The following is a 19,208-nucleotide window of genomic DNA, read 5'->3' on the forward strand; positions in this document are numbered from 1 at the left end:
GTGCTGTGCGATGTCAGTGCACGTTAAAGATCCCCTGGTGGTCGAATTTATTCCGGAGCCCTCCACTACGCCCCTCTTTTTTCCTTTCTTCTTTCACTCGCTCCGCCCCGCCGCGGTGGCTCAGTGGTTAGGGCGCTCGACTACTGATCCGGAGTTCCCGGGTTCGAACCCGACCGCGGCGGCTGCGTTTTTACGGAGAAAAACGCTAAGGCGCCCGTGTGCTGTGCGATGTCAGTGCACGTTATATATCCCCAGGTGGTCGAAATTATTCCGGAGCCCTCCACTACGGCACCTCTTCTTCCTTTCTTCTTTCACTCCCTCCTTTATCCCTTCCCTTACGGCGCGGTTCAGGTGTCCAACGATATACGAGACAGATACTGCGCCATTTCCTTTCCCCCAGAACCAATTATTATTATTATTTTCTGTCGCGGCGACGAAAGGGTCCAGCAACACGCCGGCAGCCGCGTTTCTCGAGACCACAGAGAGAGGAAACTTTATTGCCACAAAAGAAGGGTTCCTGGATATTAGAAGAAGGGCCAGGTGTCCCGTTAGCTGATAACTGGCGGCGACGTCTTCGGCGCACTCGATGGTTCCCGCCTACACGGCGGGGTCCGAGCTGTGCAGCACTGCTTTCCAGGCTTCTGTTGCGGCAGCTTCTATAAGAGCTTCCGGAGGGGGATCCACCGGGGTGTTCCATAGCATATGATCGAGGGTGGCATTGCTGCCGCAGTGGATGCAGATGGGGTCTATGAGGTCAAGGGAGATGTGGGCGTAAATGGACGGGTTCGGGTAAGAAGGGGTTTTAAGTCTTCTCCAAGCCACCTCTTAGTGTTTGGAGAATGACTTGGTCAACTCTAGACCAACTCTATCGGGGCTGAGGAGGAGGTGGCAATTGCTTAAGCTACAGCCAGTATAGCCCTGCTGGCATTATATTCAGCTACTTAAAATTGGCGTTTCCCAATTTTGCGATGATAATACATCGCAACCGCATCCTAAAGAATGCAAACCATCTACTTAACAGTGTTTGGATTGATTTGTGCTCCCGCTTACTCTGAGAATCCTGGGAAAGGGGCAGCTCGAAATGTAGTCCGAGGTTTCGTTGAGCGGCTAGTGGGCTCGACCGCTCCTTCGCATTTTTTGAGGGAAGTCTTAACCTCATTTGACGGCAAAGTGAACTATTTAGGATGGAGAGGAGCGTTTATCCAACCACCCAGTCGCCACTCCAGAAAATCTTTAGAAGTGAGGAAACAATGTGGTTCGTTTTCAAGACCGCTCGGTCGTTTCTAAACCCTTCGCTGCTAACCCATGTTTTTCTCGCCACCATAATCCCCAGTGTAGGCGCTCTGGTTATTCCAGCCACTTATGATCACATCCTGTGAGACTGCAAGAAAGAACCGCCTCCGCCGGATTACTAGTGCGTTGAGCGGCCGTGCCGGCCAGCGCAGACCGGACGCAAGGCTGGCTGACTGAGTGGGCCGACCAGGTCGCCAACAGCTACAGGCTAAGGGCCATGCGACATTACTCCTGTAACCAGCTCTTTTCGACGAAATAAATATTTTTCGATAAAGTTCAGTATTGCGAAAGCGATTAAAGCTTTACCACGTGATATATTACAAACCATACAGGGCGCCTTCCTCGGTGCTGGCCAAGGAGCCTAACCAGTAAATCACTGAGTGGACACCTATACCACGCCGTGAATTAAGGAATGGAGGAGAAAGTCTAGAAATTAAGTACTCCAGTGGAGGTCTCCGGAGTAATTTTGACCCATACTGAAAAACAGCGCACCCAATACCGGGACGAAGAAAAGAAACGACATGACAACACTCGTGTTCTTCGTCCCGGTATTGTGTGCGCTGTTTTTCAGTATGAGTACATACCAACTCGCCGAGTCTTCTACTTTGGCATAATTTTGACCACCTGAAGGTCTTTTTGAGGATCACAGGTGGTCGAAAGTACTCCGAAGCTCTCCACTATGGCACCTTCATTTCTTTCACTCTTTCCTTCTTCTCTTCCATGACGGCGCGGTTCTGGTGTCCACCAAGTGAGAAAGACTGTGCCTATCTCTTGCTGCAATTTTTAAAACTTTATTTTTACCCTGTTGATTTGAGGAAAGAAAATTGGAGGACACTTAAGCTTCGCCTTTAAGAGCGGAACACGACAGCTTGTTGCAGCACTGCCAGGGAGTCCACGGAACGCCACCGCCAGTTCGGCGCGACGCCCTGCCCGTTAGAGAAATCGCTCTCCTACGTACTGTGAAACGAATACGTGTAGCGGCAAACCACGTAGAAGCACTGCCAGGCGCCTTGCCTACCAAACACCTTTAACCTTCACTGACGTCGCACATCAATCGGGCGCCTTTTGCCCTTCACCTCCATCGAAACGCGGCCGCAGTGGTCGAGTTCTAACCCGGATACTCAGGCTCAGTAGACAAGCGTCTTAACAACTGAGCCACTGCAGCGGGTTCGTAGCGAAACCCTCGTTGGTTTCTGCAGAGCGTCTCGCGCTGATGTTCTCTCTACTTGCATGCGGTGAATGCCATCGGTTTCATTTTGCCCTGCTTTACAACAAATTATTATTATTATTATTATTATTACTAGAAGTGCTTTCGCGCTAAAATACCTTTTGACAATTGGTTTTTGGAGAAAGGAAGTGGCGCAGTATCGGTCTTCACATCTCGGCAAACACCTGATATGCGCTGTAAGGGAAGGGATAAAGGATAGGATGAAGGAAGAAATGAAGAGGTGCCAAAGTGGAGAGTTGCAGAATAATTTCGACCATCTGGGCATCTTAAACCCGGGTTCGAACCCGACCGCGGCGGCTGCATTTTTATGGAGGAAAACCGCTAAGGCGCCCGTGTGCTCTGCGATGTGAGTGCACGTTAAAGATCCCCAGGTGGTCGAAGTTATTCCGGAGCCCTCCACTACGGCACCTCTTTCTTCCTTTCTTTTTCACTCCATCCTTATCCCTTCCATTAAGGCGCGGTTCAGGTGTCCAACGATACATGAAACAGATACTGCAACATCTCCTTTCCCCCCAAAACCAATTAAAAAATCTTTATCCTGCGCTGACATCGCACAGCACACAAGCGCCTTTGTTTTTCTCCTCATATAGGAAAACACGGCCGCCGCGGTTGGGTTTGAACTCGGGTACTTCCGGATCAGTGGCCGAGCGCCTTAACCACTGAGGCACCGCTCCGGGTCTAAAATCCTTTTTAGTACACCTGAACCCTGCCGTAAGAGAAAAGACAAAGGAAGAAAGAGGGGCTCCGGAATAATTTCGACCACCTGGGGATCTTTAACCTGCACTGGCATCGCCCGGGCCCCTCCAAAAATTGGTGTTAATAATAATAATAATAATTGGTTTTTGGGGAAAGGAAATGGCGCAGTATCTGTCTCATATATCCTTGGACACCTGAACCGCGCCATAAGGGTAGGGATAATGGAGGGAGTGAAAGAAGAAAGGAAGAATAGGTGCCGTAGTGGAGGGCTCCGGAATAATTTCGACCACCTGGGGATCTTTAAGGTGCACTGACATCGCACAGCACACGGGCGCCTTAGCATTTTTCCTCCATAAAAACGCAGCCGCCGCGGTTGGGTTCGAACCCGGGAACTCCGGATCAGCAGTCGAGCGCCCTAACCACTGAGCCACCGCGGCGGGGCTGGTGTTAAATGCGAGAATACTTTTAATACCGAATATCTGACAGTGCAGTTTAAAGATCCCCAGGTGGTCGAAATTATTCCGGAGCCCTCCACTACGGCACGTCTTCTTTCCTTTCTTCTTTCTCTCCCTCCTTTATCCCTCCCTTTGCGGCACGGTTCAGGTGTCCGCCGAGGTGTGAGACGCTCTGCAAAATTTCGTTTCCCCCAAAACCAATTTTAATTTTTATTTCCACGGATATCAGGTGGGTCACCTGATGATGTGCACAGAACGCACACCTCATCACTTAAGAGCCGTCTTGTGCGACGTGTCTATTCCATACGCCGCACTAACACTACTGACTTTTTCTACGGGTCTGACAATGGAGCCTTGCGAGGATGACACGAGCGCTGTCTACGGCCACGCAAAACGCTTAGGCATGTTTCATTCTGCTGGCATTACCAATGTGATAAATATTAGGACTCACTTTTCTGTCCACGCATTCCCCTTGCTGCCGTCTGAAAGCTCAAGGTGCGGCTGTCGGCTCCGGCCGCTGTTGTAGTTGACACGCCAGGTAACCGCTTGTCATTCGTGGTAGCATAGGGGTCTGCGCCACATCGTAGCTCACATAAAAGCCTTCCGCGACTCCTCACTTGAGCGGTTGCTTTTGTAGCTCGCAAAATAACAAAGTGTTCTGCTGGCGCTGCGAGTCGGCGACAAAGCTACACACTTCGCACGTGCTTACGATCGAATCGGGCTCGTGGGGCCAGCTTAGTTTCTCTCTCTTCTTTCCTTCAGCACAGCCCTCTTTATCGGTCTTCAATCTTCAGAAATGAAATGAAAATCATGCGACATAGGGAATTCAAAATTATGCATATTTCGCGCTGCTCGTACAAATTCATAAAAAAGACACGCTTTTGAATGCAAGAAAAACACTTTTTTATGCTTGGGATGAAATGCTTGGTAAATGAGTCTTTTACCTCACGTTGGCGGTCCTCCGACGAGTTTCATGCATCCCTTACGGATCTCTGCCTTCAAGCATGACATTTTGGTGGAATTTTATAGCAGCAATCCGAACATTAAAATCGCCTTACGTCGGATATCTACTCATGCTGGGATGAGGGGAAATAAGTTCGTTCATCAACGGGCCTTCCAAATCAACATCCGGGCACCTTCGAGCCCTGGCCAACTTCAATGTCATTGAAAGACGCCGCAACACGCAGAGTAAATAGCCGAACGCGTCCAGAACACCAGTAAAAATCGCACAATCTTACCTGAAGCTAGCCCATCACTGAACACGGATCAAGCACATGTACTTCGCAAAGTTCAAACTTACGCTCTCTGCACCACACTAATGCTCTAAAACTTCGGATGTCGGGACACAGCTCAGTGTCCCAACTGTCTGAAAACCAAGGCAGACAAAGAACACATTCTGTACTCATGTAACACTGCTTTTTACTGTCCTTATTCTTCTTGCCTTTCCGCTCCTTCCTCGAGTGCTTGACTTCACTCGGGCTCGGCAGATCTTCAGCGGATGTTAGCGGAGCAAGCGCTCTTTTGCACGGGGCCCTTGTGCTGGCCCCAAAAAAGTTTTTTCCTCCTCCTCTGCCCTCCTCTCCTTTTTAACCTATATGCGCAGGCAATAAAGACAGTAAATTCGACGTCCCTTTCATACTCCGCGAAATTGGGGCTCCGCTTCTCGTTACCGCAATTCGACCTGCTACCGATGAGGCTGCTATCACTGAATCTATTCCCCGCAACCTTCGTGACAGTGGCAAAGAGCACCTGTATAATAACCCTCATTACACCGCTTGGGAAGAAGGCTCTCTACTCTCATTCTGGACTTCCTCTCTTATCACATTCCTAAACCCGGCAATTCACTCGCCGCTGCGAACCTCCGCTTCATCTCTCTTAATTCCTTCGTTGGCAAGGCAATGAAGCGTACGGCGCTCACTAGGTCTTGTCGGCATTTGGAGGCTTCTAAATCGCTTCCTCGCACCCAATGAAACCCCGAAAAGACAGGTACAACTCTGCGTCACTGAGTTCACCGGTCACCGCGAGGTCGTGCTGATATCTTCACAAAGAATATACAAGTTTCAAATAACCGCTTTTGAAGAGACTTCCAGGGACTAGCGAGTCCGACAATTTTTTAACAGCTCCGTACAAACAACCGCAGAAGAGTGGGCGGGCAACCTGCGTCGAATCCATCCGCCTTTATTGGTCATCCACCGTGCTGACACGCTCCGCGTCGCCTTTGCGCGGAGTCGGCTTTTCATCCAGGAATAGGCATCGCCTGACGAGGCTCCAGCCGCACTCTGCCAACGAGTCCAGCTGCGGGCGGCAGTCCTCGCGAGGCAAGCAGACCACGCGCTCCTGGACCACGCCGGTCAGCTGCATGAAATCGTGCAAGCCACGAAGGCCCGCGGCAGCAGCTCGAATCATGCAGGTCGCCTCGGCCTCGCTTACTGAAGTCAGCTCGGCGACGCGCCCTGGCAAAGGGACGTGGCTGCGAACTCGATCCAAGGCATCGGCACCGTACCTGCGGTCATCGTAGGCGTCAGTGTTACAGAGTGCTCTTCCACCATTTCCCGAATGGCTAGTCAGAACTGAGAGCGCCAGATTAGTATGGCACTTCTTTGAGTTACGTTTGGTGCCATTTGGAGATTTAATCTCAAGAATCCGCTGGTCGCTACGCGTTGGACACTGACAACAGTAACTGCTTTCCCTGCAAAGATGCTCGAGCTGAGCTACGTAGCTCTGCTCGAGCCAGTCTGCAGGCCCGTCCAGTTTCCTTTTTATTCTCCCTCCAATCAGAACAACCGGAAGGGTGGAGTCGTGGTAGGCAGACCCGTGTGGTCGATATGCGAAATCATTTCTAGCTCTCTCTATTATTAGGACGCGTCTTTCGGCGCTTGTTATATGAACCCTTGTACACAATGTGAATATTGAGATTCTTCGTTCCTACTCTCTTCTTGTCAAGGATTTAAAATGTGCCCTCCACGCGGAGCCTGGCAACTGGCTTCAACGGTGCTCGGGAATCACATCTGTTGTTACGGTAGGCTGAGTAGGGCATGATGAGAGCGTGGAATGCGTAACCAGCGGCTTGATTTCACCGGAACCTTCTGGAAAGGTGTTACTGTGGAAGGAGGAGGATAGGATAAGAGCGGAGAAATCCTTGACCGAAGTGGTTGCCACAGGAAATACATAAAGGGTGGTTACAGAGGAACAAGAGGGTGTGGCTAGAGTGGGGCAGTGCGTAACTGAATATGGTTGCCATCGGAACCATCCCGATGGTGGTTACCGAGGAAGAAAGAGGGTGTCAAGAGTAACGGAATGAGTCACTGGAAGGCGGTTACCCCCGGAACCTTCTGAAGGGGAGGGGGGTTACTACTGAAGGAAGGGGGGCTAGAGCAGATAGATGTGCAACCGCCGGGTGGTTACCGCCGGAACTGCTGAAGGGTTGGTGACCAAGCACGTAGCATATGACGAGAGTAGAGGAACGTTTAACCGGAGGGTATACTTACCCCAGAACCTTCTAGAGGATGGTTTCTGTGGAAGGGAAAGATTACTACGAAAGCGAAGGAATGCGTAACTAGGAGCGGTTACCACCGCAGCAATTCAGAGGCTGTTTTCCGTGAAAGGAGGAGGGTGGTTACCGGGGAAGGGTAATAAAAGACGTAACCTGAGGGTGGATACCACAGGAAGCATCTGGGGCGGTCACATTTGAAAGATAAAGGTATGACGAGGGCGGGAGAACGCTTTAGGAACGGGTAGTTACCACTGGAACCACTCGGAGGGATGTCACATTGGAAGGAGAAGGGTATGAAGAGGGCGGGAGAACGCGTTAGGAACGTGTGGGAACCATCTGAAGGGAGGTCACTGAGGAAGGATAAAGGTATAACGAGGGTGGAGGAATGCGTTGGGGACAGGGCGGTTACCACCGGAACCACCTGAAGGGAAGTCACAGTGAAAGGATAAGGGTTTGACGAGGGTGGGGGAATGCGTTAGGAACGGGTGGTTACCATTAAAACTTCCTTGGGGGAGGTCACAACGGAAGGAGGAAGGTATAGCGAAAGCGGAGGAATGCGTAACCGGAGGATAATTAATTCCCACCGTCGATGGCGCAAGGTGTGGCGAGAGCGAGGGGTGCGCAACTGGAGGACGGATGCACGGGAACCATCCGGAGTGTGGGTGACCGTTAAGGAGCAAGGGGAGTGTGACTGCCGGTTAACAAAAGCGCCGCCCGGGCACAGACTCCCCTGTGGACTAAACGGCAGATTGGAGAGGAGTGCTAGTCGAGGGACGTGCATGTGAGGAAGCGATACACGTGTGCATGTCGCACTCGGATTCTTTACCTCAGTAATAGTGAAATGAAAATGCCTGGACAGCTTTCGCTGAATCCCGCGTGATCAGTGGTAGTGTATTTTATTAAACTGCAATACTGACTCCTACATGGAAGACTAAACATTATAAATGTCATCCTAGTCCTACGTTGGCGGTATGCATACAAAAAAACTGACTCACTATCAATGCGATTCATGCGGCAAAGGTGCCGCCGTGGTGGCTGAGTGCTTAAAATATGCTCTCGTGCTGACCCAAATGAGGCATGTTCGATCCAGGGCTGGGAGGTCGCATTTCGATCGAGGCGAAATACTAGAGGTCTCTCTACTGTGCGATGTCAGTGCACGCTAAAGAGGCACGGGTGGTCGAAATTATCCACAGGCCTCCAGTACTGCGTTTCTCATAGCCTGAGCCACTTTGGGACCATAAACTCTTTAAAATAATATGCGGCAGAGTGTGTTAGCGTGCGTGTTCTCCTCGAACCAAGCAGCCGCTGCTTTCTGGTGGCTTCAGACACTGCCAGCAGGTGGCGTGATCCAGTCCATCCATGATCATATGATCTACTAGACTCCCTTTCTACTCCCTCCCTACCTCTCCATTCTGATTCCTTTTCTTCCTTTTCTCTCTCTATCTGCTCCCCCGAGCCCTCACAAGCCAGCGACAATGCCAACGCCAGACACTTTGCGGCAATGAGCATTCTAACGCCGACGCATTAAACAACTTAAAAATTTGCAATATTTCTTTAAATATATGATACCGACGCGCAAATGTGGAACAACGGACGGCTAACTAGGACTCAACATTTGAGCCAACTTTAGAGGTCGCTAACTGGGATCCGCAAAGTTATAGTTGCCTTATTCTGAACTTGATAATTTTGCACAAGTGTATTAGCGAGTGGATAGACATTTTCAAAAATCAATCGAAGTGCGCAGCAATATTCGAAACTGGGCTGTGCTTGTAGGACAGTAATTTGTTAACGATTCTTTTATGCTTTCCTCAGTAAAAAGATATACTATTATTCAGAGAGCCATAAAATGGTCTATATCAAAATGAGCGACGTAATATGTCGTTTGCCAGAAAAAAAAAGCTATAGAAAGCGATGTTTCGTTTCGGTGCGGTAATATGACAGGGCTTAGTGTGAAATATTGTGCCTCTTGTTCATTTTATATGTTACTGTTTTACTTACCGTGTATGAATATCACTAATTTCTTTTCTTCGCTTCCTTCTAGCCGCTCTTAGCCATCTGAGCGCCTTTTCGGGGCACATACCTTTCTGGCAAGACCTGGGCCGACCCAGACAAACGTGTTGCGCTTATGGTTTGAAAATACGTATTTTTTTCTACCTTGATTACGGCTGACGTACATTATTCTTCACTCCGAATTCTCTCTTTAATAAAATTGTGATCTAATGCGTGCTGCTCCTGGTTTACTCCACTGCAGAAATGCGCGAGTGCTGGCCCGTGCTCTGCTGCCAAGCATATACAACTACGTGGACCCGATTGATCGCTGTCCTCCTTCCTGACGAATGCCCGATGAACTGCGGGAAACAATTTAGGGTAGCGACAGGAGGCTAGGGTAGAGTATGTGCAACAGAACCTAGCCAACAAAGAAAACATTACGTACACGGATGCGGCTGCATACGGAAGGACAAGACAACACAACAGAAATAGAGCGGTTGCAACGGCAATTAATCATGAGCTCAAAGAAATGGCCAGCGCAACTATGAGGGATGGCATTATTGAGGAGGCCGAAGAGGCTGCCATAGGCCTAGCGGCGGCAGAGGGCTACCGTGCTCAAAGGTCCCTAATAACTTTAACAGACTCGCAAACAGCATGCAGAAACCACAAGAGTGCCAAAATAGGGGGAACAGCGCTCCGCATCCTAAAGACAGTACAGACAGTCAAATTACCGCCGAAGGAAAAACAATTGCAACACATAATAATGTGGGTAACGGGACACACAGGCGTTGCGGGGAATGCCGAGGCGGATAGGAGAGCTCGAGAGCTTACATTCCGAGCCTCCAACCAAACCAGCCTCGAGCAATGGTAATGGTATGTATGCTGATAGATTGGAAGACACAAGGACAGGGGTCCTGTTACTAGGAGATCGAAGACGGGACAATGACTTAATGTGCATAATAGTATACAATGCCTGTAATGTTTCAATGTCGTACTGACTGAGAGCGGGAAAACGATAATAGAATGGGAGTCGCCCCGTATCTTGAAGGAAATTTCGCACAGCAGAACGCACACTCCTGTCGCTTCGTCCAAGCAAAGAAGGGCCATTGGAAAGAACAACCGCGGAGGACACAGGCAAACCCAGTTGATGAAATGGAATTTGCGAAAGACGCTTCCTCAAATGAGAGAAGCGGCGGCAGAACAGCAAGAAGTGGTCTATTGTCTCAGGTTCGGCACAAAAAGGGCACAATGGGGAAGCCGCCAGGCCAGATCTGTGAAGGTAGAAATTTAGAAAGGGAACGCGGCAACGCAAACACGTGAAAGAGACTTCGTCTGCGCGAGCGCCAGTCTTTGCTAGTCCAAGGATGCAGAAGATATGGGTATGTGCCATCAGTTTAGAGGCAACAACAACTTCGTTGCTGATTCTTTGCTGGTTGACGGTTCGAAAGCGCCCCCCCCCCCTTACCCCATCGCTATCGCCATCGTCTGACCGGCGAGCACGGTCGCTGTGCGCGCCGGGCACGAGACGAGAAGAAGACTGAATGCCTCTCGGTAGCCGTTCCGCCGCGTTGAACTTCTTCGAAAACGCCGTAGCAATCAGTCAGTGAGCTGGAATGCCGCCTGACAAGCCGGGAAGTCGCGATGAAGCTCGGAGGCCTGGATCCTCCTCAGCAGAGCGCCGCCGCCAAAGACGCGGTCCCGGCGGTCGAGACCAAGGCGGCACCCGTTTGTCGGACATACCTGGAAGCCCCTCGCGGAGCCCTGCGGGCAGCGACAGTGCACCCAGGCGCATACAACCAGCATTCCATCAAAGACGTATGCACGGTAGGCCGTTCCAGCTGTCAGATGACTCCATTCGGTGCCATTTTCGTTCTGCTTCAGATTGAGATTCAGAATAAATTTTAATGTTTGAACCGGACCCCTACCTACCCTCTCCGGCACGGCACGCAGGCCTCTAGGAGAGGAGTAGGCAGTTTAGTCACTACAAGACTAGCACTTAAGTTTAAGTGATGCTGCAGCTGCCAGTTGGGTTCCTTTTGCTCCCTAGAGTCTGGTTTTCTACATCTTTTATTCTCGCTGTGATTCGCGTCCTGAATTTCTCAAAGTACCTACTTTACTGAGCTTTTAGCCACATGTGGATGTGGTTGTGCCTTTTTTAAAGGACATACCTTAGAGATGTTGATGTGTCATGGCCAAGCATGCAGTAGAACTTTTGGGCTTGACAACCCCCGCCGCCCCACCCCTTATAACCAGACCTCCACAACCGCCGTGTCGTGCACTCATCGGCAGGTGCCAAAGGCCACCGCCTCCGACCATCTGGCAAGGCGGACCCTGCTGGAGGTACCTGTCCAGAGAGTGTCGGTCCAGCCAGTCCCTCAGCTGCGGCGTTGCCGGTGGGACGTGGCCATGGTGTGAACGGAATGACCTCCGCTGACACTGCTGCCGTCGGCTCCTGCCTGTCATCGCCAGCATCGCCCGTGTACGACGGTGTTTACTCGGGAGCGCTCAGCATTGATTCGCCGCTGTCCAGCAGCCCGGGGAATGTCGAACAGCCGCCCTTCGTGCAGCCGCCCGGCTTCCGCGGCAATCCGGCCCCTGGCGAAGATAGGACGAAATCGCCTCTGGTACGCGCCATTGGAACCTGGCACACGCGCCTAGCGTAACAGAAAAGTTGCAGTTTTTGACTGCATGCTCAGAAGAAAGCTTACGCGTATAGGTCGATGACGTTGAAGGAACGAAGTCACGCATCCTGAGAGGGGGAACTAGCACTGTAGAGTGTTCTTAAGGCCGCATGTATTGGCTCTTGAGCAAGTAGTTGACTCATTATTTGCAGATCAGAACAGCATGGGCTAAAAGAAATCAACGAGTAATATAGGTAGGCTTACAAAATGGAAAAAAGAGTGCGGTTCAGTACTGCTTTCAGTGCATGTCTGTGTCATGACTTATGGACTTATGATGTTCCTTTCGAGTGGCTTTGTCTCATTTAGCTCTGCTGATTTTGTGAGCTCGGAATTAGTCAATGTATAGTAACACCAAAACGTAACTGCCATCAGCCGAAAGGACAGGATGCTGCTGTATCAGCAAAGAGTGTTTTTATTTAGAAAATCCTTTGCGAGCAGTGATCAGGCCCTGATGGTGACACAGTGCTGTGGCAAATAGAAACACATCTGTTTAATGGGCTTTTTTAGGCATGGGCCGTCCTTTTTGATATCCTAGCACACGCTACAAGATTATGATTGGTTTAGACCCAGCTTGGCACTGGGCGAGAAAAAAGCACATGCTCTATTGATGAGGCCAACATGAGGAAGAAAGTAACGCATCCAGGATTTCTTCACAATCAACAAGAATGCGAAGGTAAAAGTCGTCGTAGCCAAGCTCACGAAGAGCCTCAAACTGCAGGCAACATAGAAGGCTTACGTATCATCATCCAGTCACGATAACGAGGTTCGCGGGTAACTGTCAAAATTTAATCCTGATTAAAAAAAAAGTGCCTTTGTTGTTTATTTCGCGTGGTTTCCTTGGTGCTTGCAAATCCGCCGTGGCACGCAATTCACATGTTACCTGAAATCTGTGCGGCGAAAAAGCAATTCGCTTTTGTTCCGACAGGATTTTCCGTCTAGTGATTAGACAGTTATTATAATTTTGATTCGGCAGTGGTTCGATTCGTGTCGTGCGAAGAAAGAAACTCTAAATAACGTCACTCATTTAGGTTCTATGACGTGTTCTAAAAGCAGCGTGTACGAACACTGCAAGAGGTGAAGTAATGTCCTAGTCTCGATATCTCTAGTATACGCATAGAAAACGATTCATTCGGCACACAGTTAATGCAGTTTGTAGGTCTGTTCATCTCGGAGTGTTAGGCTACAGCGGATTTGTGAAGGACCAATTACGGTCGTCAAATGTTTCGCTTTCAAATCTCTAACCTTCTTAATTCCTACAGCGAATCCTCTCCATTTTCTTGATAAAGGTTTGCTGTCTATCTTAAATCCTGGCATCGGACTTGATTTGTTGAGTACCTCCTTAGATCTGTTGTATGTTTCTGCTATGAAAAAGTATGTTTATGTAGTGTTGTATTGTGTATCATTCTTGTCATTTCAATGCTCCTGATTTTGTTCTTCAAAGCAAATTCTTGGCTCAGATTTGTATAAGTAAGCTTGATCACTTTTTTTGTTGTCATATGTACTCTGTTGTTGCCGCTGTTTCCTGTAGGAAGAAGGTGCGCTGCTTTGTCAAGCCAATCTAAGGATTTTTGGGCGCACCTCCTAACATTACGTAATGTTGAAATAAAAGTATTTTGTATTTTTGTCGTTTGTGGCGTTTAACTTCCCAAAGCGACTCAGGCTTGAGGGACGTCGTAGGGGCAGGCTCCGGAAATTTCCACCACCTGGGGTTCTTTAACGCGCACTGAAATCGCACAGTACACGGGCCTCCAGAATTTCGCCATCGAAATTCGCCTCCATTGAAATTCATCCGGAGCGGCCGAGATCGAACCCGCGTCTTTCGGGTCAGCAGCCGAGATTTTGTATTTTTGTACTCGTACAGCAGCGGCTATGATAGGAGCTGTGGGAAAGAAGGCGCCTGGATTGCGCACAAAGACACCCCAAAAGTGCACACTTTGTCAGTATCGATGATTCATCACTAGAAAAGCGGTTATTTTGGGGGTTTATAGAGATCGTAGGTAAGACCAACTGATTGTGCACATCGTTTTTCTTACGGCAATAATGTTACTTTCCAGGACCCCCAGAAGCTGAAATCGCGGCTCGGGCTTACTCTGGCCGTGCTTGGAATCACTGTATTGGTGACGCTTGTGGCCTTGGCGATCGCCTCACTTGTATGGCGCTCCCCAGCGCACTGGGGGAACACCTGCAAGACGCACGCCTGCCTCGCCTACTCGACCAGACTTCTCGCCTCCATCAACGAATCGGTGGACCCGTGCCAGAGCTTCACGCACTTCGTCTGCGACGGCTGGCGCCAGAAGAACCGACATACCGTTTGGAACGACCAGTTCATTTCTCTGTTGGACAAGGTGACCGCGTCGCTGAAGAGTGCAGACGTAGCTGCGTCGATGTGCTCGAAGGGGAGAGAGACGAGCTGCCAGCCGTCAAGACCGCGCTGGTTGAGGCAGGCATCGTGTGGCCGAAGCCTTCCAAGGGCGCAGACGTTCTGTACACGCTCCTCTGCAGCTCTTTGAAGCTGGGCTGGGACGTGCACCTTGACTTCGACGTCGCGCCCGATGGCAGCGGGATCAACCTAGTTTCTGGCAAGTTCCTTTACTTCGTGGTCAAGAGGTATAGAGACTTCGCGACCGGCACGGATGAGGCGTACTTTGAGTTTCTGAAGGAACGCTTTCACCCCGAAGGCGAGGATACGGTGACGTTCCAGGACACAGACGCGTCGGTCTAAACAGCCCTGAGCTACCTCTCTAATGCTCGTTACGAAGCAGCTGACGAGAATAACGCTGACGTTCTTCTAAACTTGACTCAGCTTGGCCTCACGGAAGTTAACTGGACAGCGACGCTTTTAAAACTTGACATCAGGATGAACAGTAGTCTCACGCTGACGACCACATCGCCCCGTTATCTGGAGCGAGTGTTGTATCTCTGGTGGCGGTACGGCACGGACTCATTCCATACATTGATCTCTTGGTGCACCGTTCAAGTGGCGGCCCTTTTCGCGAATAAAGACTTAATTTTCAACTATTACAACCGTGACTACCAAACGACGCAGGCCCATTACAGGATTTTCTGCGTCACGAGAGCAATGTTAATCTCCGGGCACACGCTGTTCGACAAATACTATGCTGAAGCCCTTCAAGGCGAAGCACTTAATCTCGCAAAAAGTGTGGCTCAGTCCGTGCGAACCGCTTTTTTCCGGCGTCTTTCCAACTGGACGTACTTTGACGAAGGCATCAACGTGGTCAGCAACTGGAGCTCTTCGGAAATCGTCTTCCGTAACATCGAGCACACCGGAGAAGAAATCCTGGCTGCAGACCATGTGCCTGACTTGAATAATTCTTTCGTGCGGAACTGGCAACAGTCGGTGCACGTCAGAAAGGATGCAGAATTCGGACATATGTTAGATCTTATGCAAGATTTGGAGGTGTCCATCGTGTCCTACGACAAGCGAGACTTCGAGCTGATGCCTTACGCTCTATCCTTCCCTCTATTTGATCCGCAGCTCCCTTCGTCTTTAAACTACGGCGGCTTAGGAGCTGAGGTCGCCTTATCACTGGCGACCTTGTTCCTTTCCGCGTACTACGCAACCAATTCTTCGTTTGTTGAGCCCCTGATGGACAGCTTGAAAGCAGGCACGTCCGGCAGCGCCGGTGAGCTAGGGTATTACGCCAAAGAATTAATTGGCTATGGCGCTCTTGTGGATGCCTACAATGCCCAAGAGAGAGCTTTGGACAGCAGCAGCCTATTCGGTTTGGAGAAGTACAGCGGACTGCAGCTGTTTTTCATCGCGCTGTGTTACGTCAATTGCTATGGCGGCTCTGAAAATACAAACCACGAGTCGATCTGCACTCCCGCGCTGCAGCACATGCCACAGTTCGCCAAGGCTTTTAACTGCACTCCCGGGGACCCGATGAATCCTTCTAAGCAGTGCAGACTGTTTTGAGATTTGTGTTCGTGATTCGAGTTTTCTGTTTGTGTGCGCGTGACTTCTCCGTTACCAAGTTTTGTTCATTGATGATGTGGCTATAAATGCCCTTCACTGAGCCTGTTTTTATAGAACTATAGAAATCTCGATCGTAGAAGGTGTCGTCGTCTTCGCGTATACGTCGGGAGCCATTAGCTTGCGCGCACTGGTATAAAATTTTGAGTAAGAGCACTAATGTGTGTTAGTTTGTCCCGATAGCCTTTAAATGCCATTTTGACCTTGCGAGGATCTAAAAATAGAAATTTTGTCGGGTGTTGTGTTCCGCTTTTTCTGCGAGCGTATAAAGTGTATGGCGGTTTATGAGCCAGTAGCGTTCGACTTGTGCGTACTTGTCGCTGAATCTGATTCCGAAATATCGTTTTGTGTGGGAATTGTAGGAGCTAACTATGAAAGAGCTTAAGGAAACAGAGCAGGAGCCTATCGGCAGAATCAGCAGTGCAACAAGAATGCAATTGAAAGAGCTAATGACATTCGTCGTTGCGGAACGAAGCAGAGTTGAATAACTCAACATTAAAACTGCACTCTTCCGTGCTACTAAGATGACGCAAGAAAAAAAAATGCTGAAAGAACCGACAAAAGCGAGCTCTTGTCCTTTCCGGTGCCGAACATTTCTTCGCCGGGGAGATTCGCACAAAACGGGTCCTCGGTCTCGAAAAATCTCGCGGAACGGTAACCTCGTGACACATATAAATGACAAATTCTTTTCTTGAGCACTATCAGGCGATGGTGGCGTTTCGGGATATGAAGTTGGACACCTTTAGCGGGTGTTATGTCTTTGCGGAAGCGAGGTTTCCGGAATTTCCGGAAACGAAGTTGAACGCGCCATTTACAATCTAAACCCAGGAAAGTTTCCCCGGCCTCACTGTTTGTGCACGCGGCCTTGTTTCCGCGATGTTAGCTGCAGTTTTTATTGCTTTCTACGATCTAAACGTACTGACTTCTTCTTTTGCGTTTGTACACACTTCTGAGAACTGATGAAACTCCTAAGTTTTAGCAGCCCGGCTACAGACAATCGCGGCCAGGTAGCAGGGAATCTGGAAAGAGTGTTTCATTGGTTTCGCATGTTGCCTTACTGCAATCTATACAAGTATACATTGTTAACAAAGATGCATCGCCTTTTTGCCGCGTTTGCGGGAATCAAGACACTAAAGGACAACAGGCAATTTTGACGGCTTCTTTTCAGCGCAATTACTCACGCTCTGTGAAGAGGAGGGAATGAAGATCAAGCTCAAAGCAGCTGCCACGCGGGATTTTGCACATGCCAGATGACCTCCAGGTTCGGCATGGGAGCAGTAGAGTTTTCCGCTCTAAAAACAATTGGCATCCTGGGTGAAGGCAGATAGATACTGGCGAGTGGCAGACATCGTGCGGCCGATTTATTTTCATTAGTGTGAATCCCCCTTAACTTTGGAAACGGGTGTCTTTTGCATTACTAATGAGGGTGTGGAGGAGGTGCGTTCTGTGGGGAGGGGGTTAGCTGGGGTATGCGTGCCGCTCTGTCACTCAGGGCACGGAGCGAGAGAGGTGCAGCAGCGAAACACGTGTCGTCACGAATGTCGGTATTTTCTTCTGACCAATCAGTTATTGGCATTCTGGACAATTAGCGTGGCGTATTTTCATGACGCCATGACGCCATGACCTCAGGTGGTACAACGCCAACGACCCCGAAATAAACGGGAAACTGAAATTTAACAACTCCCTCTGTAAAAATAGAATAAAAAGCCGTCCGTACTTTTCGCCTATGAGCGTCCACTCGTTGCCACAGCCGTCAACAAATCGAGAACATGCGCATGCTCGTCTGGTCTTGCATGCAGTCCTCGGTATGCTTTAAGATGCGTAGGGTGCCGCCGCAGGGTGTCCCTCCCTCCCCATCATAGCGTCCACACGGGCAGCTATCGTTTGAGCTTTCCTCCATAGTGACGTGTCCGCTTTTTTGCTGTGCTACGACCTTCATGTTCACCTTCGTCGCCGCAGCTGTTCGCTTGGCAGACACGTCCGCAGCTGGGCTGGCTGCTGCTCGGCCGCTCCTCTTCGCCAGTTGTGGCATGTGATGTGTCACGTGATTCGCTCTTGCACTTGTGGCACGTGATGCACCACGCGATTTGCTCTCGCTGAAACAGTTGGCTCTCGTTGAAGTCTTCATACAATAGAGGTGAACCAAAGCTAAACCGTGTCTAACCACAAACCATGCTTAACAGAGCTTGGCTCAGCTGGGTTGAACCACAGCCACTTTTTAATTTTTTTTTTTACGAAAGGAAATGGCGCTGAAAAGGAAGGAAATATTTTGCTGGGTGTTTTCCGTGCCTTAAAACACCAATATCTCTGTACAAAGCGGCTGTACAGCTTCTCTGTACACCCTCTGTACAGAGTCAGACCCGAAACTATTACACCATTTCACGGTCCTCAAACACACCACCACTACCACCAGTCCTCACCATTTCCCAGTCCATTGCGCCTTCCTACAGACGCACTACGATTGCTTGAACGAGTACTTTCCACTTCCCTCTACACTGCTTCACGTCTGTTGTGTCTGCATAGTGCTCTATGCTTCATTATGGTCGTGTTTCTCTTTCCTTTCGTCTTGAGGTGTTCTTCGTGGGGGACTTTCGATATTTTCTTCCTAGTTCAATCGAATCTACACCCCGATGTCTACTTCTCCACTCCGATGCTTGCTGCTTACTCTCCACAAGATTACAGTAATTAAATTACTTCTCTCGGTAATTTGTAATGTAATTCATTACTTTTATCGGTTTAATAATTTTGTAATGTAACGAATTACTTTGGAACTGTAATTTCCGGTAAAAGTACATAATTACTAGTGAAATTAATTTTGCTTCGTAAGGAGTCCGTGCGGCTCCTTGTATCGGGCATGTTTTGGCTTCGAAAGCAAGAAAAACGCGCAGCCTCCGAACCCCAGCACTCGTCTCCAGCGAAGGCAGACCAAAGGTGATGGGCATCACCTCCCCATTGGTGAATAGTCTATAGGAGTGCTACGCATGTGTGTGCCATGCTCACAGATGCGCCACGTGGCCGCCAGGAGAGTTCCATGAGCATGGTATGCATGGTGCATTGGACCTTCCCACAGAAACATTGCGACTGCTCGAACGAGTACTTCCCAATTCTTTCTAGACTGCTTCATATATAATTGCCATGTTGCCACATTTACACAAGTCTGAACTGACAGCTAACAAACCTGGATTTGGGTTTTTGGGAGACGGCCTTCTGTTGTCATATTTCAGGCACTATTCTTAACTCAAGGGCAATATAGCCGACAGCGTCACCGCCATATGCAATCGATATCCGCCAACATGTCTCCAAAACGAATCAATTGAACAGCGGAATTGGCAGCTTATCGGCGCCCCGATGCATTTCCGTGACGATGAGCGTGAATACA

At 49.6% G+C, this 19,208-nt stretch overlaps 2 protein-coding genes across 2 annotated transcripts; both read left to right on the plus strand.

Moving 5' to 3' along the window:
* Window positions 1-10,755: 10,755 nt before the first annotated feature.
* LOC144106908 (uncharacterized) lies at window positions 10,756-11,617 on the plus strand. The gene is made up of 2 exons (XM_077639869.1): window positions 10,756-10,978; window positions 11,444-11,617. Exons 1-2 carry the CDS (start codon window positions 10,796-10,798, stop codon window positions 11,567-11,569), a joined length of 309 nt encoding a protein of 102 aa, XP_077495995.1. The 5' UTR covers window positions 10,756-10,795; the 3' UTR covers window positions 11,570-11,617.
* A 3,297-nt stretch (window positions 11,618-14,914) lies between these two features.
* On the plus strand, window positions 14,915-15,772 carry LOC144108187 (neprilysin-1-like). The gene has a single exon (XM_077641464.1). It carries the CDS (start codon window positions 14,915-14,917, stop codon window positions 15,770-15,772), a length of 858 nt encoding a protein of 285 aa, XP_077497590.1.
* Window positions 15,773-19,208: the final 3,436 nt, after the last annotated feature.

This window comes from Amblyomma americanum, chromosome 10 (genome assembly GCF_052857255.1).
Source record: "Amblyomma americanum isolate KBUSLIRL-KWMA chromosome 10, ASM5285725v1, whole genome shotgun sequence".
Lineage (NCBI taxonomy): Eukaryota > Metazoa > Arthropoda > Arachnida > Ixodida > Ixodidae > Amblyomma > Amblyomma americanum.